At 47.6% G+C, this 21,240-nt stretch overlaps 2 protein-coding genes across 2 annotated transcripts in view; both read right to left on the reverse strand.

The window, feature by feature from the left end:
- Positions 1 to 414, reverse strand: part of USP31 (ubiquitin specific peptidase 31) — a 68,596-nt gene extending 68,182 nt beyond the window's left edge. The window contains exon 1 of the mRNA XM_054080088.1: positions 232 to 414. The gene's annotated coding sequence lies outside the window, so the exon portion shown is untranslated. The remainder of the gene's footprint in view (positions 1 to 231) is intronic.
- A 2,782-nt stretch (positions 415 to 3,196) lies between these two features.
- Positions 3,197 to 20,894, reverse strand: COG7 (component of oligomeric golgi complex 7). Its single transcript, XM_009567467.2, has 17 exons — positions 20,667 to 20,894; positions 19,850 to 19,998; positions 19,243 to 19,359; positions 18,892 to 19,060; positions 17,055 to 17,137; positions 16,181 to 16,303; positions 14,358 to 14,556; positions 12,176 to 12,303; positions 11,362 to 11,516; positions 9,995 to 10,111; positions 9,409 to 9,474; positions 8,469 to 8,655; positions 7,357 to 7,494; positions 6,798 to 6,881; positions 5,591 to 5,705; positions 3,850 to 3,993; positions 3,197 to 3,500 (listed from the first exon to the last, which is right to left on the reverse strand). Exons 1-17 carry the CDS (start codon positions 20,830 to 20,832, stop codon positions 3,334 to 3,336), a joined length of 2,307 nt encoding a protein of 768 aa, XP_009565762.2. The 5' UTR covers positions 20,833 to 20,894; the 3' UTR covers positions 3,197 to 3,333.
- Positions 20,895 to 21,240: the final 346 nt, after the last annotated feature.

A 21,240-nucleotide genomic window follows, 5' to 3' on the forward strand; every position in this document is an offset into this window, starting at 1 on the left:
TTTCCACCGCTAAACAGCTGCAATGGGAACAGAGCATAAGAAAAACCCTCCCTTCACCCCTGAAGCCAACAGGGGCTGTTGGTGTTTGCTGCTTGGCACAGTGGGCAGCACGGCCACTCGTGTGTGTCAGAGGCAAACACTCCAGCCTCAACATGGATTCAGGTGTGGGAAGTGCCGGGCCATTTAACAGCACCACGCTCTTGGCAATAAATATATCAATTAAAAAGTTACCTCTCAGTTTCCTGTTGGCAGCAGGCACAGTTCTGCGCTGGCAGGAGGCTGGTGACCATGGCTGGCAAGAAGGAGGTGCTATGCTTGCCCCGACACGAGGGTGGCCAGGAGCTTTGGGGATCCCCGCAGGGCTGGGCTGAGCAGGCAGGGAGCTTTTTCAGCCCCCGGCTTTCCCAGGAGCCCCTCGCACCCCACTGGGGATTGGCCTCACTCAAGTGCTTTTGCAAAACCTCAAGAGGAAACAGGATCATGGGGGTAAATCACGCGGCTGGAACACGGTGTTCTGGGCACAGTGCCCAGTGTGGGGTGGCTGTGGTGCCAGGGGCATCCATGCTCCTTCGATGCTCCGAGCTCCCCCAGTGCGCAGTGCCCTAGCACAGAGCTGCTGCATCCCCCCATCTCCCCACGGCACGATGGATGCGGTGGGTCTGGCTGCTGACAACCACTACATAGGACTCCAGCTCTGAAAAGAGCTGCCCTAGGCTTTCCAGCCTGACTCCTCCATTCCCTTCTCCCTAAAGGAATGTTTGCCCCCCCCCAGGCACCATGAACCCCTGTGACAGCCTCCTTCGCTAAAACTGGAGTCCCTGTAAGCAACAGCACTTCATCCCACATCGCACCGAGTCCCAGACAGGCACCTGGCACCCTCCCCTCCCAATGCAGGGGTCAGCATGCGCATCCCAGCCAATACTCATCACAGCAAAGACCTCCAAACAATTTTGCAACAGTGCAAAAACACTACTCCTTGAAAAGACACCAGAGAGCACTTTGGAAAGCTGAGAACAAAACCCTGGGCCTCTGTTCCCACGCTTCCAGCAGGCAGCACTGACAACATCACAGATAAGCACGGCCATGTGGGAACCCAAACAGCTACTCAAACACAAAGATACTGCAGAGAGATGCTTTTTCATAAGGCAGAACAGCCCTGAACCCGCTCCTGAGCTGACATAACAGTGAGATCGTTGAGGAGTGATGCTGCAGAGCAGGGGGAGGCAGAGCTCTGTTCCCAGGCCAGTCCACTCCAAAGCACTGTGAAACACAGCGTCTTGGCTGCCCAGCCTCTGGAACCCACTCTGGAGTCCACTGCCACGGAGCTGTACGGAATGGCAAAGGCAGCAGCAGGTCTGAGGCTGTGGAGCTGCACCTTCCCCCTCCTTCAGCCCCAGCACGGTGACTGCTTGGGGCCGTTTGCCCCAGGAGATGCAACAGCAAAGAATTGTCTCAAAACTCTTCACCTCCTCGTGATCAGGCCAAGGGATGGGAGAGGCAAGAACAGCGAGATGCACCCGTCTCGCAGCAAGAGTAAATCAGAACAGTGTGTTCTTTGGCAGGACAGGGACAGTTTACTCTTCCAGTTACTGCTGGTTTATAGAAGGTGTCTGACAACTAATAAAAGTGGAAAGTGTCTCAGGTACTCGACGGCGGCTCCACCAGGCTGGCACCCTCCCCAAGTGCACTGATTGCAGATAAGTGTCTGTGCGCAAAGGGGTGGTTTTCCTGCTGCAGGAGCAGAGCAGCTGCTGGAAAGCTCAGCTGAGCACTGCCCGGGACCAGGCACAGAGCTCTCCAGGGAAAGGCTCCACAATTCCAAGCCACACACGACACCAGACAGGTCCCAGTTCCAAGCAGAACCAAATTTCCCATTCGTCTGGAGATTTTTTTAATAGACTTTTCATACTCTGAAACATAGGACTAAACACTTAACTGAAAACCCTGCCAGGCAAAACCCTACGTTCTAGAAAACATTTTACTTCCCTGATCTGAATTTTTTTTAGGTGTTAAATCTTTGAAACCCAAAACCTGTTTATAAAGCACTTCTGCTCTCACCTCCCCAGACTGCAGCTTTGCTATTAAAGCATCACCAAAGTCCAGCTGAGAACACCAAAGAAACCCAATCTCACATAGGAAAACACACCCCTGGCAGAGCTGAGCCTGTACCGCTCACTCCACATGTGCCATAAAACACAGGGGAGATGGTGTGACAGAACCAGAGACGGGACCTTGACAGCTACGCACGCAGTCACCCAGCAGAGAACATATCCAGCTGAGGTACCCAAACCACAGGTACTCAAGAGGAGAAAGGACAAACAGGACAATGTCCCAAAGACAGAGGCTGCCAGGGAAAACAACAGCCACAAAGGAAAGAGAGTGGAGAGGTTTGCAGATCAGGCTGAGCACTGACTAGAGCAGCCTGAACCAAGTTAAGGAACAAAGAGGCAAAACCATGCACACTGGGAAAAGAATTATTCCCCCGAGGCATCTGGTGGTGAGGAGAAGGAGGAGGGAAGCACAGAAGTAGATACAGATCAGGGGAAGAAAAATGGTTTTGCCCTCCAAAACAGAATAGTTTGTGCGAGGTTTTATCCAGCGCTGTCTCACACAGCTGGTACTCCAGTCTGGGGACCTCTTCGTATTCCGTCTGGTTTTCTCCTCAGGAAAAGAGCTGCGGGAGTGTGGGAAGCACACAGAGGCCAGGAGAGTTGTTTTACAAAGATCTGCGTACTGACCTTTAACTTTTACAAGAAAGCACAACTTCCATTGAATTTCTTATAAATTTCACAGCTTTCAGTGGAACAGAGTCATGGCCCAGAACAACCCACAGAACTGGTTTCACTCTCAGGTACTGCAGTACCCACCGACCCACGGGACCGTGTCCTGACTTTGTGAACAATGACAGACTTGAGCAACAGCAACTGCCTCCAGGTAGAAGAGCTTCCAATCAGCCTATCTTTGTTGCACCTACCCCATAATTTTAGACTCAGAATTGATTAAATTTTCTGAAAACGCCAGTCATATCACCACCAGGAAGCACAAACTCCCTGGCAAAAAGCAGAACATTTGTGGTGAGGAGCCAGCACTGCTCAACTAACTCTAGGTCACTCAGAGAGGTCTTGGTAAATTTGGCTGTAGGACAATTTCTCCTTCCTAAAGACGGAAAAATGGAACAAGCTTTTCCGAGATGAAGACATTTATTAAAAATTGTTCAGAAAGAAATTCTCCTGATCCCCAGAGATTTTCACTGTCCTTGTAAAGTTTACAGGGAAATAAAACCAGCCCCAGGAGCTCCACCAGGAGCAATGTCCAGCCACACGGGCATTGCAGCTAACACTCCAGGCCCCTCATGGCGGCGATGCTGCTGGCCATCCTGCGGGGCAAACCTTTGGCTGCTTGCCGGTACTCCTCTGGTTTTGCCTTCAGCAGAGTTACGATATTTTGCAGTGTTCTTGATGGTTGAAGGCCAAGGGCATCCATCACGTTTATTAGGTAATCTGCAAGATTAAAGATGAACACGTGTTTGAACAGTCAACAGGCACTGTGCAAATTACAGTTACACAAATCTTACTACGACCAGCTTGTAAAGGAATCCTCTCCATTCAAGAGGACTTGGACTTTCAGTCAGAAATACAAAGCCACGAAGAAACAGAATTACTGGAACGTCACTTTTCCCTCTGAGTGATGTGACAGAACACTTTGCAAAAGAAAAGCTGTGACCACTCCAGGTACCACATCAACACACTCGGATTAAAGGAGAAATCCAGGCTGCAGCTCCATTCAATCTAACGCCGAAGGAGCCCCTGGCTACAGCAACAGCTCTCAGGACGCCTGCTCCGAGCTTACCAATGTCTGTGGCAAGCTGTTTCGTCGAGTGCACCGTGAGCTCTGGTATCTGCAGGATGACTTCGCAGTAGGTCTGCATCGTGGCTCTGGCGATGGAGCCCAGCCAGTAGTCAGCCATGTTATCCAGCTCCGGCAGTTCATCTCCTGCAGAAAGACATCTCGTCAGCAGTCTCCCTCACCTGCATTTGCTGGCTTTGTAGCAACACATGATCCATAAACAGTTAACTGTTTCTTCAACAGGACATCCAGGGATTCATCAGGATTCAGGGTCTGTCAGCTGGATTTGGAGTAATCAAAGCAGTCACACATCCTCCCCAACACTATCCAACATGGAACGTTAACTCGAGACCCAAACCACTTTGCTTCCCTCTATTACATCTCCAGGTGTGTCATTTCTGAAGTGCTGAGAAGCGACCAGGCTGGGCTCAGGGGCACCGCCTGGCATATTCCACAGGATCATCTTCCAGGCCTCGGCTACAAGCTACTGAGATGGCAAGGACTCACAGGTCTTTTTTCAAGTCCTAACAGAATTCTGTGTTCATGAGTGTTTTGAAAGTTAATGAACTATTAAGCATGTAAATACGATGACAAAATAATTAATGCTAAAACCTAAACTAAAGAGCGTATTCTCAGAAGGCTACAGGAAGACTACAAACACCAAGCTCTATGCTTCCTTGCTTGTCAGTGGAAACAAACACCAAAAGAGATTAACCACAGCAAACCCCGGTGCGCTGTCAGCCTGTGGGAAGTGTTCTGGAGCTGCTGCTGCTAAAAGCAGCGGGACTGATGACACAACAGGTAAGGAAAGCTGTCTGAAGAATGGACACGAGCCAAAACCCAGCTTGCTGCAAGAATCTGAGGAAAGACACGCAGAAAGAACTCCTCAGTGCACTCTGTGGAGAGCTTAGAAGAGGCACTGTGGCTTTCCCAGACAGCACCCACCATGCTTCCCTCAGCGCAGAGTTCACTACAGTGGCTGGTATCTTATCACCAAGGACTCCGGTGGCACTCGCAGCAGCACTAGAGCTCGAATACTTTTTTTGGCTGGAGTAATATAGGTAAATAAAATTAACGAAAGTGGTCAGCGCTCCAGAACTGTACACTTACTGAGCCAGAACCCGACTTGGGAAAAGAAATTCCCAAAGACACAAAAGCTGTCCAAAACAAGAGAGACGGCAGACCAGTTCCTGACTGTGGGCTCCCAGATTTGTCACAGATGGGCACTACAGTGCCCTACAGTGGAACCAGCACAGAGGACGGGGCAGGATGCAAAGCTGGAGTGAGGCTGTCAGACAGCCCAAGCTGCTCCGTGAACTGTACTCCAACGGACAGGCAGAAAAGGAGCAGAAACCACAAAACCTAATTTGAGAGGTCTTTCAGGCTAGATGGCTCAATGGTTGCCTTCGGAGTTTGGGAACTGATCCCAAGTACCTCCTGGTCACTCCCTGAACCTTAGATATTCAATACTGCTCCAACGCAGTAACGGTAACACTTCACACACTGCACCCAAACACAGTTTTAAGGAACACTGAACTCAAACAGACCAAGCTTCTGGTCTGAGCGAAAGTGAAGAAGTTCTACTCATTATTTAGAGGGATTACTAAGAGACTCTTGGAATAAACAGTATGACTGGACGATAGGAAGTGGTAATAGCTTTGTTACCGTAGTACCTCCCATGCACACGGTGTTAGAACGGGAAAGCTTTCCCCCACGACACCTAAAGTCTCTGGTTTCACTCTACCTTGTTCTGGGGGGTAAGGCAGTTTTCCAGCATGCAATGCCAGCTCCAAAGCAGAATCCTCTTGAGTGACAAATGGCTCCAGGTGGAGAGGAAGCGACATAATATATTGCCCAATCTAGAACAAAAGCACAAAGAGCTGAGTCGCTGCACAAGTGTGAAGCAAGTACTTTGCTAGAGAGAAAAGGCAACTGAGGTAATTCACCTCTGAAAGCAGAACACCTCCAAGGATCGGGAAGCCTCACTTCTCTGGGCAACCTGGACCAGGGTCTCACAACCGTCAGGAAAACATTCCAGATACACCAAAACACTGTCCACGAGCCTCCTAAACCTCATAGAACTCTCTCGGGTAGCTAAATCCAACTATTCATGATAAAATTATCCACAACTTGACTGACTACCCTTTTCTATACGTTTCTATTTCTTTTAAACCTATAGATGCAGATATAACAGTTTGCAGGCCATAAGCCAGAGGAAATCACAATATTACAAGCTTTTGGTTGCAGCCCGTACCTGAAGAATCTGCTCCCTTGTGATGCACGGAATAGTAGTAACAAAAAAAAAATCTTGCTTGTATTTAGATAATAATAGCAGATAATATCTGAATTGCTAATTTGGCAATGACTTGGAACGCCAGCCAGAAGAATGGGAGAGCAAACCAAGTGCTGTTCAGTAGCGCGGAGCTGAGGAGCGCCCAGCCAGAAGGAACAAACAGCTCGCTCTCCTCTTCCACTCAGACACCCCACTGTCAGAAAGGGTTCATTGTTATTCCAGCAGAAAGAGAAACCAGGAGTCACGTGGGGATTAGAAGGGTAAGAGCTCAAGACTCTTTAACTTCACAGTGTGGTTAAATCACTCCAACAGACACTGCAGGAACTCCCACGCTACACGGGCTGGGTTACAACATGCTCAGTATTCACTTACAAACAAAAAATGACATTTCCTGCCCCGTTACGAGAGTTAACACCACAAACAGCACAGTTCAGTGGAGAAGAACATCTCCTTGTGCTCCCAACGTTCTTTAGCTGCTCTGGAATTTGACAGGGATTTCATAAAAGCTACAGAGCTGATGAAGGCTGGGCCACTGAGTGCATCTGTCACCAATACAGAACCATTCTAACAAATACTATGATTTTACAGAAAACTGTGCAAAGACAGAAGGGATTCTGCAGCACTGGGCTTCCAGTAACTCCCCCTTGCCTCCTCTTACATTGCTGATGTATTCCAGAGGAGTCAGGCTGAAGTTTGGCAGGTCATCTGTCAGGGTCTCACCGATGCCACCAGAGTTCCAACTCTGTAAGACAAAACATGACCAAAGAATCTATGACATTCTGGAGCATGAGGCCCATTGGTCACCAGTGACACAACCTGCAACGACCCACAGACTTCTAGAAACCAGAACACAGATTGTGAAAAATCTGCTTCTGTCTCCTGCCTTGGGCCCAAAACTTATACAACCTTTTCCACAGGGCTGTGGGAAGTGGGTGTGGGAAGTACACACTTGCACGGGTTAGAAAAGCAACGCCCCAAACTGTGGGAGTCCACACCAAACAAACACCAGAGCTTGCAAACACAGCTATCTGCTGTAAATACTGTGGACCAAGGGAGGAAAACCTTTACACCAACTGTAGCTCATGGAGAAAACGTGATACCAGAGGGAAACATTCTGAGAAGCAGGAAAGGTGAAAATACTGAGCTGTGCCCCACTTATGGGATCCCACAGGCACCCAACTGCCAGTTTGGATCAGACCAATGCACCTACTACTCACCATCTTTGAAACAAGTAATAGTTGCTGTTTGATACGGAGAAAAACAGAATCAAAAGCCAAGTGGTGTGCGAGCTGGTTGAGGCGGCTTAGGGCAGACCGAGATGAAGACAACAGGTTGTGGTTGCTCGTACCTTTTTCCTAACACACAGACACAAGAAAACGTTGACATACAGAAGTCAAACTGACCAAAGAGAAGCTATGTTAACATCCTTAAAGAGGTCCTTACAAAGCCACCCTAATACAAAGAGGCAATCCTCTGCAATGGCCCAGCTTGTTTCCTTCAGGATACCCTATTCCAACCAGTTATTCAAGACAGAAACAGCGCACTGCTCCAAAAAATACAGAACAAAGCAGTGGCAGCACATTCTGGCCATGCCAAGCACTGAGAAACTTGCAGAGAAGACAGCAAAACCACCTGTTCTCAAAGGGCACAACTGCCCGACTCCCTGAAGGGAATGAAGTAAACTTTTTACATGAAGGTACCCATGAAACTGGACTACTTAGCAAGGGTTTGATGTCAAACGTACAACACTGAAGGCAGAGCTGTAAGTAAATATAAGTGCAAAAGAAATCAAAACATTTTGAGGAAATAAGAGACAGAACTCATAACCCTGACTTCCCTACCACACGTGAGCAGCGATGGCAAGCAGAACTTCGATCCACGAGAAGATAACTGAAGTCATTCTACCCTGTTCACAGAGGCATGCAGGAACGGTCTCGCAGAATGATATTTCAGAATGGATATCACAGCAGAGCATTGAGCAGCAAAGAAAGCCTTGAGTGACCAGCGTGCAGGCTCCAGAGTTTGAGACAGCACCAATACAACCTTCCCAATGCTTTCTGTGACAACATCTCCCTCACCTGAAATGCTAAGGTCATGTTCGCAAACACAGCCAAGGTCTGGGGAGAGATAGAATGAGTCCGGACTTCCCGGGTTTGGACATTTCATCTCTCCACAGATGGGTGTGGAAGACTTGGAACATGGCCCATCAACAGGCTGCTATTCAGGAAGAGAAGTGATCAGGCTGTAGGGGCAATTCAGGTCACATCTACCAATGTGGGCCCAACAGCATCCCTTGACAGGGACAGGCTCTCCCAGGCACTAGAGCTACCTTCAGAGTGTAAAGCGTTTCCATAAGGCTGGCATACTCAGATGGATTCTCCTTCACCAGATAATTGTATTCCTGCCAGGGATTCTTTACGGAGCTCTTCTTTTCTATGGAACTGGTATCCTGAAAGCCAGAAAAACTACATGGGCTGTAGGTGTCCAAGAGATGCTTTCCAGCAGTTGACAAAATCCTGAAAACAAGTACACAAAAGTCACCAGCACAACCCTTTGAGATCAGCGCTCCTGTCCTCATGCTGGCTCAAGGACCTACGCTTCCTTTATGTTACTGTGAGGGAGAGAGCATTCATCACTGGCAGACAAATTACAGCCAGTTCTTACATCTACTGTGCAATGCAGAAACTGCAAAAATATTGAGATAAAAAGGACAGGACTGTGCTTTTGGAACATTGAGCAAACCCTGAGCAAACCCAGCCTCCAATACCTCGCAGGCCACTGCCCCACACAAAGCACAGCACTCAGATCAAACTAAGGCATTTCACCATACAAGAGGCTGAAGGCAGCACCGCTCATGAGCAACAAAGGATCAACGTGCTGCCTGTGTGTGACGCTCCTCAGGTTACACGGAAGGGACCAGTTAAGGCACACCTCAATTCATTTCAGCAAGTGATAGATGTCCTGTGTCACAAGGGGGTGAGAATCTTGCCAATTTGATCTGGTGGAAAATTCCTTCCTGATCCCAGTTCTGGCAGTCCCTTTCACACCCAGCCAGGTACCCACGACCAAGGATGCCTGTAACTGTCTCGGGGCACACAGCTGAGTGGGAGCAGTCTGTGAGCCATCTCTGACGATCCAAACGATGAGGGGAAATCACTGTGGCACAGCTTTCCCTCCTTGGTCTACGCAACAAAAGCACCTTGGGGTTTGTTTTCTTTCAGCTTGGTTCCTACACTGACAGCTCATGAATTAAGTTCAGCAGTGCTCACCTGTTGGCCAATTGCTGCTCAAAGTCTCCACACTGACGAAGGAGCTCACCGCAAGTAGTAATTATCCTGGGAAAGAACAAAAACACGCATTGTGAGATCCAAGGCTGATAATGCCAGACCTCCCCCAGACAGCCCATCGTGGACATGTGTCAGGTGATTATAAAATGCAATAACCAAACCACAGCCCAGAGGGGGCACGTCTGTCCAGAGTCACTTTGCTGTTAAGTCTGTTTCCAATTGATAATATACCATTCTTTTTACCCAGCAGCCTCATCCACATGCTGCTTCTTGTCATCACGGCTAAGGCCAGCTCAGTGTCATTGGGAAAAACACTAAGAGCTGCTGATATATCAAGTGCCCTGACATGCAGCCTTGCTTCAGACAGGGCAGGGAGCCTCACAGCACATGCTGTGCCAGCAGCAACCTGAAACCCAGTCACTAACACTAATGCTCCCAGTAGCACTCAGCTAAGTGGGAACAGCCCCACGTTCTGCTCTAAGAACCTGTGTAAACCGACCCCAGGCAATTCCCTTCCAACTTTGATACAAAAATCAGTTCTGAGCCAGACAAAAAGAATCCCCTTTACCGGACAGAATTTTGGAATGCAGTCCAGTCCTCCTGGAAATGGGAATCTGAGAGGACATCATCCAGTTTACATTTCTTTCGGATCGACTGCAGTGTATTTGTAAAGTCGGATGCATATCTGTGATGAGAAACGGAGGAGAGACAGCACCAGCGTAAGAGAAGAGGTTGGAGTGCAGCATAATGGCACGTGCTGCAATCTGCTCATTCGGTCCTCTCCAAGGGCCAAACAAGAACAGAAATATTGAAGGAAGAGCAGTTATGAAGAGAGGCTGTTGTTCCAGTCCACGCATGTGGATGTGAGAATGGATCAGCCACAGCCCACTCAAGCCTGCACTGGAAGACAGGGAGAAACTCAGAGTGACAGACACTGTGTGGCTACTCCAATTTCTTGCCCATGGGTCGCCAGGAACTCTCCACACCCATGAGAAGCAATGAGTAAAACGTCTGTATTACCACTACACTAATCACATTGCCTAGGAAAGGCCAGCAAAAGTTTACAAGGCTCGTGGTGCTCCACCACCACTTGGCCCTTACTCCAGGAACAGTGACAATGATCTCGTGAACTTGTTTTCTCAGCTACTCCCCAGATGAGAACATGGATAAAAGCAGAACATTTTGTTTCTAGCACACCCCCTTTTTTTATTTTTAATAGTGCCCATAAGCTGGAGGTGTGCACACTGCTATGTAACTGCCCGTAAAGAGGATGAGATCAGAGAAATATGCTTCCCTCTCCCTCACAGGGCAGCAAGGTAACTGATTCATACCTTGTGAGCAGCTCTTTTAATATCAGGAAAGAATAAGGAGAAAATCAGGACTGGAACATGATTCAAGCAGATGTCACTGATGCTTTAACTAATTCATACCTTGTGAGCAGCTATTTCGATACTAGGAAAGAATAAGGAGGCAATCAGGACTGGAAGGTGATTCAAGCAGGTGTCACTGATGCTTTAAGACAAGAACTTACAGTGAACCTCATGCACCAGGCTACCTCGCACTCAGATTCTGAACGTGAGGTCACTTGTCTGAGCAAGTGTACAACTCCTCACCGCATTCTGCCTCCATCACTCTAATTTGTCTTAGCCACACTTTGTTTTGGGAAACATTTTTCCCTCCAAAAGGGTTTATTAAAAATTGAAATTCAGTCCAACCAGAACAGAAAACAGCGGAAGTCTTCCATCTTCCAGTTTTTCCACAAGAAAGACTCACCACCTGAATGAGTGGCAGGAGGGGCTATCTGCTGACTTCTGCTCTGGTTATAGATACTTTCTGCTCTCAGCCGTTGCTCATAAACTACAATGTCCTTGGCCACAAACTGAGTACTCGCTACTCCCTCAGGATAAAGCAGCAGTGTAACTAAAAGCATCTTACTTTGTGAACAGAGCTTTCAGGGCCTTCAGGAGCCCACACACGCCCAGGCCGTCCGTGAGCTTAACGCAGTTGTCAATGGCTCCAGAAGCCAGACTGAAGAGTTTGCTGACAGAATGGTTCAGTTCTTGGACACAGTCAATTATTTCCCAATGCTCCTAAATAACAACAAGAACAAAGCTGAGCCTCATTCTTCTTTCAGCGAGTGTCTAGCCATGACAGACACCTTATGTAACACCTCCTTCTCTTGGCATCCTCCAGCCTTGTGGCACACTTAGTGGAGAACAAGGCTGGTTGCCTCCACTCTCCTGCACGGTGATTGTTAACAACAGGCAGGCTGACAAATTCCATTTTCCCTAGGTCTTCAAGGAAAAACAGTTCTGCCACCAACAATCTCCCACCAAAATGACTTTCCTCCCCCTAGCCTCACTCTTAATAATTTCTATCGAACCCAAAGCAGGCTCTTGGTTGACAGCACTATCCTGGCAAAGCCCTTCTCCAGCAGATCCACCCAGAGCCAGTCACTGGATGAAAGAGCAGAGCTCCTGACCTGACAGAGCTGCCAAAATGAACTTTATCTCACAAGTGATATTTACTTGGGCTGACAGTTGGACTTGATGATCTTAAAGATCTTTTCCAACTTTAACAATTCTATGAGTCTTGATTCTACTTAATGGTATCAAAATATACTGCACACAGGAAATACTACCAAAAACCAGAGGAGGAGACAGAGCAATAACTATGACAAAGACCCTTGTACTTTCAGCAGAGGCCTCCAGCCTCTCCCTGTGTGGTTGAACGAAGACTGCTACATTACCAGGGGCACAGCACTGATCTGAACAAGGAGATTTTCTTCTTCCAGGTCTCCATACTCGAGCTGGTAGGGCTTGTACGGACCATACACCGCTTCCACCAGTTCCATCACTTTTACCAGGTTCTGCTCCTCTACAAAGAATTAGATGTTTAGTCTACAAATAGATGAACACGATACTAAAAACCTTGTTCCAAGTGACAGGCAGTAGTTCTTCAATTAGAGCATGCTGCCTACACAGCCTTGGAATGTTGCCCAACAGCTTTAAGTCCCAACTACACAGACTTTTTTTCTCCTTTTTTTTTTAAAAAAAACAAGGTTATTCTCTCTACCTGCTTCCTAAAACCAAGATGTTCTAACTCAACAAGTGCCTCAAGAAAATTATCACTCACTGCTCCAAAACAGCCTGGGTGACAAAAATCTATCAAACATTCCAACCTACAGTAGAAGAAGGGTAATGAAACCATTTGAGAAGTGAAACATATCGCTCCCACAGCTTAAATCAGGGTGATCCTCGTTTATCAGAAAGCCTGGCTCATACTTAAAATAATTAACATTGACTCAATTCACTCAGCACTACAACTTCATGGTGTTCCATCAACCAGGGCTGAATATGAACCACAAACTCAGCATTTCAGTGCCATTCCGTCAAGCAGGGAGCTGCAAACCCAAACAAGAACCAGTCCTGAATGTAATTTCTCAAATCAGAACTGGACACTCACTGTTACTGTGAGGTTTTGGCAAACAAACTAGCAACAAAACAGAATTACTTTTAATTCTAGGCATAAGAAAAAGCTTTTATGCCCTAGGGACAGAGAAGCAATGGAGCAGGTTGTCCAAAGCCTGTGCAATCTCCATTTTTGGACATTGTCAAGATCACACTGGACAATACCCTGTGTAAGGTGGCCTGAACTCACAGCAGGCCTTGGTTGGAGCAGCAGGTTGGCCTAGATCATCTCCTAAGATCCCTTCCAACCTTAATTATCCTGTGAATCATAACTGAACCTCCCCTCATAGACAGACATAGGAACTGGTTTGACTCTGTCCTGCTGAGTCACCTGGCCTTTCCATTCCTGAGATATTTCTCTTCCCAAACATCTTACTCCACAGCAAAAGAGATGGAAATAAAGAACTTTTTTTTAACACACTCAGATGACACTTCAGCAGCTTTTTTCTGTTCCATTGCCTTCTAGAGTTTGACATCTTTTTCCCAAATTCTTTTTAATAATTTCTATTATGAAACACAAGCAATGCCAAGCCAACAACAGAAAATGACTGACAAGAGTAAGCAATCACAAAGACCACAAAACCAGATACAATGACAGTCATGCTCCCTGAAACTTCCCGGTAATCATAATTTACATGATAAAACATCTGGGTTTAAATAGCTTAAGACAATGTTATGAGGAACCAAACACAGGAAACACAGCCTTAGAAATGCTCCATTAGCTTCAATTTAGGATTTTCCCATACCCGGTCATTGGAGGGGCCCTGCCAGATTAATAAAGGCCTATAAATAGCCATTACTTCAAGTCAGGCATAAACCCGTGTAAACACAGCACTGCTCTGCGGTTTGCGGGAATTATTCATGAGGTCATGACCAAATGAGATGACAACACCATTGGATAAGGAAAGCATGGGTCGGATTCTGAACAAAATACTGAGAGTGCAGTGGTTCAAAACTAATCAAGTGAAAACGCAGGGCCAAATGTTAAAACACAAGCCAGTAGCAGCAGAAAAGCAACAAAACAAAAGTCAGATGCAGCTTTCAGGCAGGTTTTCTGTTGGTTAGGAAGGTGTGACCTAATTCCAAGAAACTCCTTGACTCCTGTATTTCATGACCTTTCACAGTGGGTTTCCCAGACTGCTTCCCTAAAGACATTTCCTCATCCGTTAGACAGAAGAACTACTACTGCTCGTCAATGGAAAAGCTCTAACTATTGTTTGCCTGAGACAGCAAGCACACACAGAGCACGTCTGCGTCAGTGACTGCATTCAGTACTGGGTCAACATCTTTGGTGTAAGATACACACACACAACACAAAGGTGCAAATGTCATAGAACTGGCAATATTACGGAAGATATAACCCCTCTCTCTCCTCCATGTAAAACTAAACCAAATCCCACAGTGGAACTTCACAAAAGAGCTGACATAACAGAATGACAGAATCCAGCGCAAGAGCCTTACTCAGGTTTGGCAGCATTGCCACTTCCAGCCCTTTGGCAAAGTGGGTGGTGGCATCGTAGAGCTCCAGCAGCTTATTCAGCTTGGTTTCTTGGTCCGTCCTCTCCATGGCAGTGCTGAGGCAGACAGGGATAGAAGGCACCAGCGCTCCCAGAGTTTGAATCAACAACACAGTCACAACTTCATGGGGGTTCTTGAAAACCTGTGGTATGAGCAAAATCGCGTTATCTCAGAGGAACACAACAGGCAGCTGCCAGAGAGCGCTCCACAACACACAAACCACGCGTCACTGCCTCAGCAAAGACAGACTGTCACAGAGCACTGTGCTGGGTGTGCACTTCTTTCTACTACAGAATGAACATAAAATTATCTGTTGGTGAGAGACAGTGACATGCAGACCAAGGTGATGATGTGGTGCACTAAGAGACCACAGATTGCTCAGACGACACGAGCTTCCAACCAAAAGGGAACGAAAAAAGATTTGAAGGGGTGAAAAACCCTGAAGAGGTCTGCTATGACTACAAGACCCTCGCTGGCCGAGCGCACAACACAGCTTGATTGCAAAAGCCTATGTCAATACTTATTACACCATTGAAACTGCGCTTTGAGTTGAGCAACCAAGAGACAAGAAACCAGGTATAGATCAAGAACTGAATTCAGCAGCACGCAGTAATTCAAAACACCATCAGGCAGAAATGGTGTTTGGAAACACAGCACTCACTTTATACGAGTATGTTAGGAAAAAACACGTATACTGGTAAAACATGAAGAAATAGTACAATGTCACGAGCCAAACTACCAACCAGACAGGCAGAAGCCAGTACTGGACAGGCCAGAAAGACTATAATCAGGCAAGAACTTCTATTTGCATATATCGCTCTCAACTCCATCAGCATAAAATGCATTGCAGCCTTTTACTCTGACTTTTTTTGACAGCTACTCTAGCTCATCTGCTTTGTGAGCTGGGGTCACCAGGAGACTCCTGTAGCAAGGTCATCGTGGCTACTGAATAGCAAGAAAAAGGTCCAAGAGTCCTTCAGAAAGCAGAAGCGGCACAGGAGACTGAGTGACATGAATTCTGTCCCATGTGCCACTTCTTTCTCACAGTCCCAGTTCAAAGAGTACCTGCGCTAAAGCATGAGCTGGCATCTGACTTGTAATTCACATCGAATCATTAGGCAGAAAAAATACATTTCAAGGAAACACTGAGCTTCTTTGCAGTGCAGGCCTAGCACTGGCAACAGGCTCCATAACACAAAGATAAGAATCTCGCCCTTCATGGATGAGAAACTCTTGAAGGCTCAACAATATGAACTTATTTCTTCATTTCACTAAAAGGACAATAACTTTTTCTGGATCCTACATTATTCTTGGCAGAAAAAAACAAGGACAGAGACTCCAATGGGCAACAGCAGAAGCTCTTGGTATCTCACACAGAGTGCCATGAATCAGTCCAACATGACCTTGAGGGCTTCTTCCCGGCCAAGCGATAAAGCAATTCAGGCATTTCAAGTGTCTTGCAACAGAACACATTTGCAACACTGACAAATTAGATTTAACTTAAGATACAGATGAAAGTGATAGAGCAGCTTTAATGTCAATAACACAGCAACCTTGCTGTTGGTAGAACACCAGAAATCAAATCTTATCTTCGAGAGCTGGACAAGAAACAGAAAGCAGGCTGCAGGCCCTGTCTTGCACTGATAAGGCACAGAGCATTGCTCGGAGCAAGTGCCGATGAGCTATTCTGAGCTTTATGAGAATTAAGAGCATGCTCAGCCTCTTCCTCTCCTGTGCCCCGCAGCGCTACTGAACAGCCACCGCACCTGTGTCGCCCACTGCAGCTGCGAGTGCCAGGTCCCGAGGAGTGTGTCGTACAGTTCTGTCAGCTGGCGATTCAAACTCAAGTCGCTCTGGCAAAGGTCCTGCCATGCTGCCACCAGCTGCACCTGTAGGAATCACAGAACCATTCTAAGAGCAGAACTGACAGCCCACAGACAGCTCCTGTTATCCCAAACCAAGAACTTCCCAAGCAAAGCACTTCTGCAAAAGCACAGTGCCCACCCTTGCTCCTCTCTCCAGATTTCAGCCTAATACTTCACTAGAATTTAGCACCACGGAAGGAAGAGACTCCCAGTATGCAGTTAGAGGCTGCTTGGTTGATTCAAAGATTTAATTAACATTGGTATTTTACTCATAAAATGAGACCGAAACTGATACCCCCACATAATAGTTCAAATACTTGGCAAGCCCCAGCCTCAAACTTAATCCTCAAAAGTCACAGTCCTGAGAGAACTGCCGAGGATCAGGTTATGGCTACAGAACTGTCTGGAATTCCAACTTTTAATCTTACCTGAAAAGAGTTTACACAAGTCAGCAGCTGGCAAACTGCAATAAAGTCATTGCTGACACAGCCACATCCAAGAAAAGCAAAGCTAAACTTTAAGGCACAGAGAAATCAAGTAGAAAGCACATATCCTGTGCCTGCTGCAGGAAGGGACACAAAGCCCTGAACGGAGAATTATTCCCAAAACATGGAGTAACCAAAGCTGTTCAGAGCCAGAAAGAAAAGACAGAGGACGAAACACAGACACCAACAGGTTCCATGGTTCTCGGGAGAGGAAAGGTGGCACACGCGGTGGAGCAGCTCCCCCTGCAGCCCAGCTTATTCCACCACTCAAATATTATCAAACCGCTTACCTTGTGGCATTTATAATAATAAGCAAGGAGCTGGGGCATCCGATCGATTTCTGTGAAGACTTTAACAAACGTTTTCGCCTGATCTAAAAAAAATAAAACAAGAGGCAGTCGACAGTGAGTCTGAAAGCAAAGGGCGAGGCATTGGTCTGAGCAAGAGACTTCAACTTTGAAGGCAGTACACACAACAGTCTGTAAAGAAAAGCACACTTTCACCCTCTGCTTGCTTTTCTCCTCAAACAGGAAAACCCCTAAATCTCACATTCAAACAGAAACAGGCAGTAGACAGGAGAAATACACTTGACTTCTTAAATTTAACTTCTTAACCAGCAAATGTATTACAAAGAGCTAAAACCAGAGCGTTTCCTAGGAGGAAACCATTGTTTTCCAGAAATAAGCTGCTGTCTACAAAACTAGACCACCCCTCATAAAAGGCCTCGGCTTTGCCTCCAGAACTCCTCAAATCTACCCCTAAGCCAGCTGCCTCGGGACCGATTGACTCTCACACAAAGCACTGAAGTGCATTGCTCAGTCTGCTCTGCAATGCATGGGAATGGCTACAGGTCTGACCACAAAACACAGTGGAGGCAGAGAAATTAGAAACAGGCCTTGTTTCTCAAACAGGACCCAGGATGCCAAGAAACTGGAACACTGAGTAATTCAAAGTGCTCCTCAGCTGTGGAAGTCAGAGAACGCAGCCTCTCCAGGGATACGTTGCAGACTTGGGTTACATATATAGGAGCTGGACATCAGAAACAAACATGACTCCACAGTAAAGAGAAACACTCTTAATTGCGGAAAAAAACCCATGTCTCTACATGCCCAGAACAGTCTCTGAAAGCCAATGCAAACAGTGCTCCAAGTGAACTGTTCTGAACAGTACACCTGGGCAAAGGACCTCATGCCAGCAGAGCTGCTGCCAGCACCCTCCTTGCACCTCTGTGTTTGCTTTGGTGGAGAACTCACAGAGCACACGAATATTCACTTCCCTTTCATCCTAAGCAGAGAAAATATTCTGAAACATGATCCTTTATCTTGAGTTTCAGTAAAGGGTAATGCACTGCAACAGCAGAAAAATACCATGGGACCCACTGTGAAGGTGATGAACACAGCTTAAGGGGAAAAGGAGGCTGTGCCAGGAAGGAAAGACAGCAGAGGAAGGCGAGAGAGAGCTGTACAAAGGATTAAGCACGTTTGTTAGAAGCCCTCCTCTGCCCCTTCTCTGCCCTCCTCAAGCTGCAGGCAGTTACTGCTGTCCCTCGGCTTTCCACAGACAAGAACCCAAGAGTGCTGTGCGGCAAAAGCACTGAGGCCCCAGATTCTTGCTGGGACCTCACGGTGCAGCCAGATGAGAGGCAACAACTACAGCGGGCACTTTTCAGAAGTGCTGGAACAGTAGGAGAGGGAAGGAGGAGTGCAGAGGACAGTTCAAAAAGCTAAACTTTCTAAAGGAGAGCTTATAAAAGAACCTTGACAAAGAAAACCAGGGGCCTGCTGGCTACTGGAGCAGCACTTTCCATTTGGAGGCATCCATGCATAACTAAACTATGTCAGCAGGGCAGCCTTGCCTCAGCATCTCCGTTTCATGCATCCACTTGGCCTATAAAACCAGCTCTCCTTTTCCTTATTCGCATAGTGCCCACAGGCACCCGTAGAAGAATCAAAGGTTAGCTCGATTGCAGACAGCTGCAGAGCACGTGTTACCTGGCATCTGGCTCCACTAGAATCACACAACTCAGTACCAGGAGACATCAGGACATAAAATCCCCACCCAAACAACGTTTTGCTTGCCAAGGAAAATAAACTGCCCTGACAGTAAGTGACAGGAAGACTGACTGACCTATAGACTGGGAGTTAAAAGCAGCAACAATCTGAGGGCTGGCCATGGCTTCCAGTCGGTTCTTCAGAGCCTCGAGATGCACACACTTCTCAGAGTAATCTGGCGTATCCACAAGCATGGCCAGGCTGCTCTGCATGCTCGTCAGTTTGGCCGAGATCACAGACACATCCTGCCACCAGGGAAAGGTGACCCGGTTACCGAACATGGCCTTAGAAAGCGTTCATACCCATTTCATAATGATGCTTCACAAGCAGGTACTTGTTTTAAAGCCACCTCAAAAACTTCCTTTTAAACATAGTTTCCCTGGAGAGCTGAAGGTACAAAGAACAAGAAGAATAACGGGGTATCCACCTGTGTTTTAAGAGTCTCTTCAATGTCAGCACTTAACGTGCTCCATTTGTCTGCTTCCTGAAGCGACTCGGCAGCCAGCTGCATCCTAGATTTCACTCGGTCAATCTCTACCAGGACCTGAAGGAAAAAGAATATAAATGTTGCACATTGAGACAAAAAATGGATGCCACGAGAACTTACATTCTGCGAGTCATTGCTGGCTTGGACTTAAAAAACCGGGGTGGAACGATCATGCCTGTTACAAGGAGAAAGGAGCTAGCCGAAAGTGCTAGAGATGTGAAATTAATTTCCAAAGTCAAACAACACAAGATTAGTTTGAACCCTGGATTTGTACTTTTAGTATTGACTTTGCCTGAAAAATGCCAAGCACTCCAGCTAACAACAGGCAGAAATCGGTGCACCTGGCCAGGTGCCTCTGTCCGAACTGAAACAGGATCAGCTGTTCCAAACAAAATGCAGATCATGTTGGTCTGCGTCATATTCACTTTTCTACTATTAATGTTAGAGAAGCGGTTATCCCTACCTTGACTTCACAAGATTGTTTAATACAAACAAGTGTGCAAACTTCACGTGCGGCAGATAAACACTAAGTAAGACAAGAACCCACCTGCATTGACTGAGCTGTGTCTTCTTCAAACTTCTTGATAACCTCTTTAACAAGGATCATCTGCTCCTTCAGGAACGTTGCCTCCTGTTTCAGGACTTCCACTTCCCGGAGGACTCTGGGCATGTTCTGGAGAGCCTGATGGCTTGTTTCTACAGCAACACCAAACAGAACAGTGAGGAGAGCCCAAGAACCCTTGCAGGAATCACAGAACAGTCTGGGTCGGAAGTGACTTCAAAGACCATCCAGTTCCAACACCCCTGCCACAAGCAGGGACACCTTCCCTAGCCGCAATCAGGTTAACCAATCCTAGAGTCGTTGAGGTTGGAAAAAAACCTCTAAGCTCATCCAGTCCAACCACCAGGCACGACCCCTAGAGAGGAGATAACGGCTCCCAGAAGTGGAAAAGGAAACCCCAGAGGGAATGGGACCCCAGGAGCGGGGAGGCAGAGGAGGAACAGGACTGCAGGTGGGGAAAGGGACTCCAGGAGGTGAAGTAAACCCAGAAGGTGAGGGACTCCAGGAGGGAAGAGGGGGTGGGGAAAGTGACCCCAGGAGGGAAAGGAGGAGAGAGAAAGGGACCCCAGGAAGGGAGAAGTGAGGGGACGGGACCCCTGGAGAGGAGTGGGGACTGAAAAGAACCCCAGAAAAGGAAAAATACATGAGAAGGGAAGAAGGGAATAGACAAGAACACCAGGAGAAGGAAAGGAAAGAAGAGAGAAAGGGACCCCAGGATGGGAATAGGACCCGAAAAGGAAAGAAGGCGGAGAGGAGGAAGAAAGCAGGAGAGGGGAGGCAGGCCCCGGGCCCCGACGCTCACCCTCCACGGCGTTGTTGACCTCTTGGATGAAGAGCTGCAGCTTCATGACCAGCGTGGCGGCGTGTGCGTCCACCTTGGCGGGCCCGTCGTGCTGCACGGCGCGGAACGCCGCGTTCACCCAGCCCTTCACCTCGAAATCCTCCGACAGGAACCGCGAGAAATCCATCCCGGGACCGCGCGGCGCTGTGTGTCCCTCGGCAGCCACCGTCCGGCAGCGCGCGGTGCCGGAAGTCCCGCCCCGGGGGGGGGGGGGAACGGGCGAAGAGGGGACTTCCGCTGTGCCCCCCGACAGGGACCGGGGGGCGATGCTGCCCCATCCCTGGGGGTGTTCAAAGCCAGATTGGATGGGGCTTGGAGCCCCTGATCCAGTGGGAAGGTGTTCCTGCCCATGGCAGGAGTTTAGAACTGGATGGGTTTTGACGTCCCTTCCAACCCATTCCATGATTCTATTAAAAATATGATTTTCAGAGATCATAAAGAACTCAGAATTGGTATTTTGAGGTCCCTTGCAGACCAAACCATTCCGTGACTCTGTGATTACATGGAGCTGTTGGAGCGAGTCCAGAGGACACCA

This window comes from Cuculus canorus, chromosome 15, assembly GCF_017976375.1.
Source record: "Cuculus canorus isolate bCucCan1 chromosome 15, bCucCan1.pri, whole genome shotgun sequence".
Taxonomy (NCBI): Eukaryota; Metazoa; Chordata; class Aves; order Cuculiformes; family Cuculidae; genus Cuculus; species Cuculus canorus.

Coding starts and splice junctions, on each gene's coding strand:
- COG7 (XM_009567467.2), bottom strand. CDS start 20,832: ATGGATTTCTCGCGGTTCCTGTCGGAGGATTTCGAGGTGAAGGGCTGG. Junction 17,138..18,891: donor TTTTAACTCCCAGTCTATAG/GTCAGTCAGTCT, acceptor TATTTTTTTTAG/ATCAGGCGAAAACGTTTGTT. Junction 3,994..5,590: donor GCCTTACCCCCCAGAACAAG/GTAGAGTGAAAC, acceptor GTCTTTCTGCAG/GAGATGAACTGCCGGAGCTG.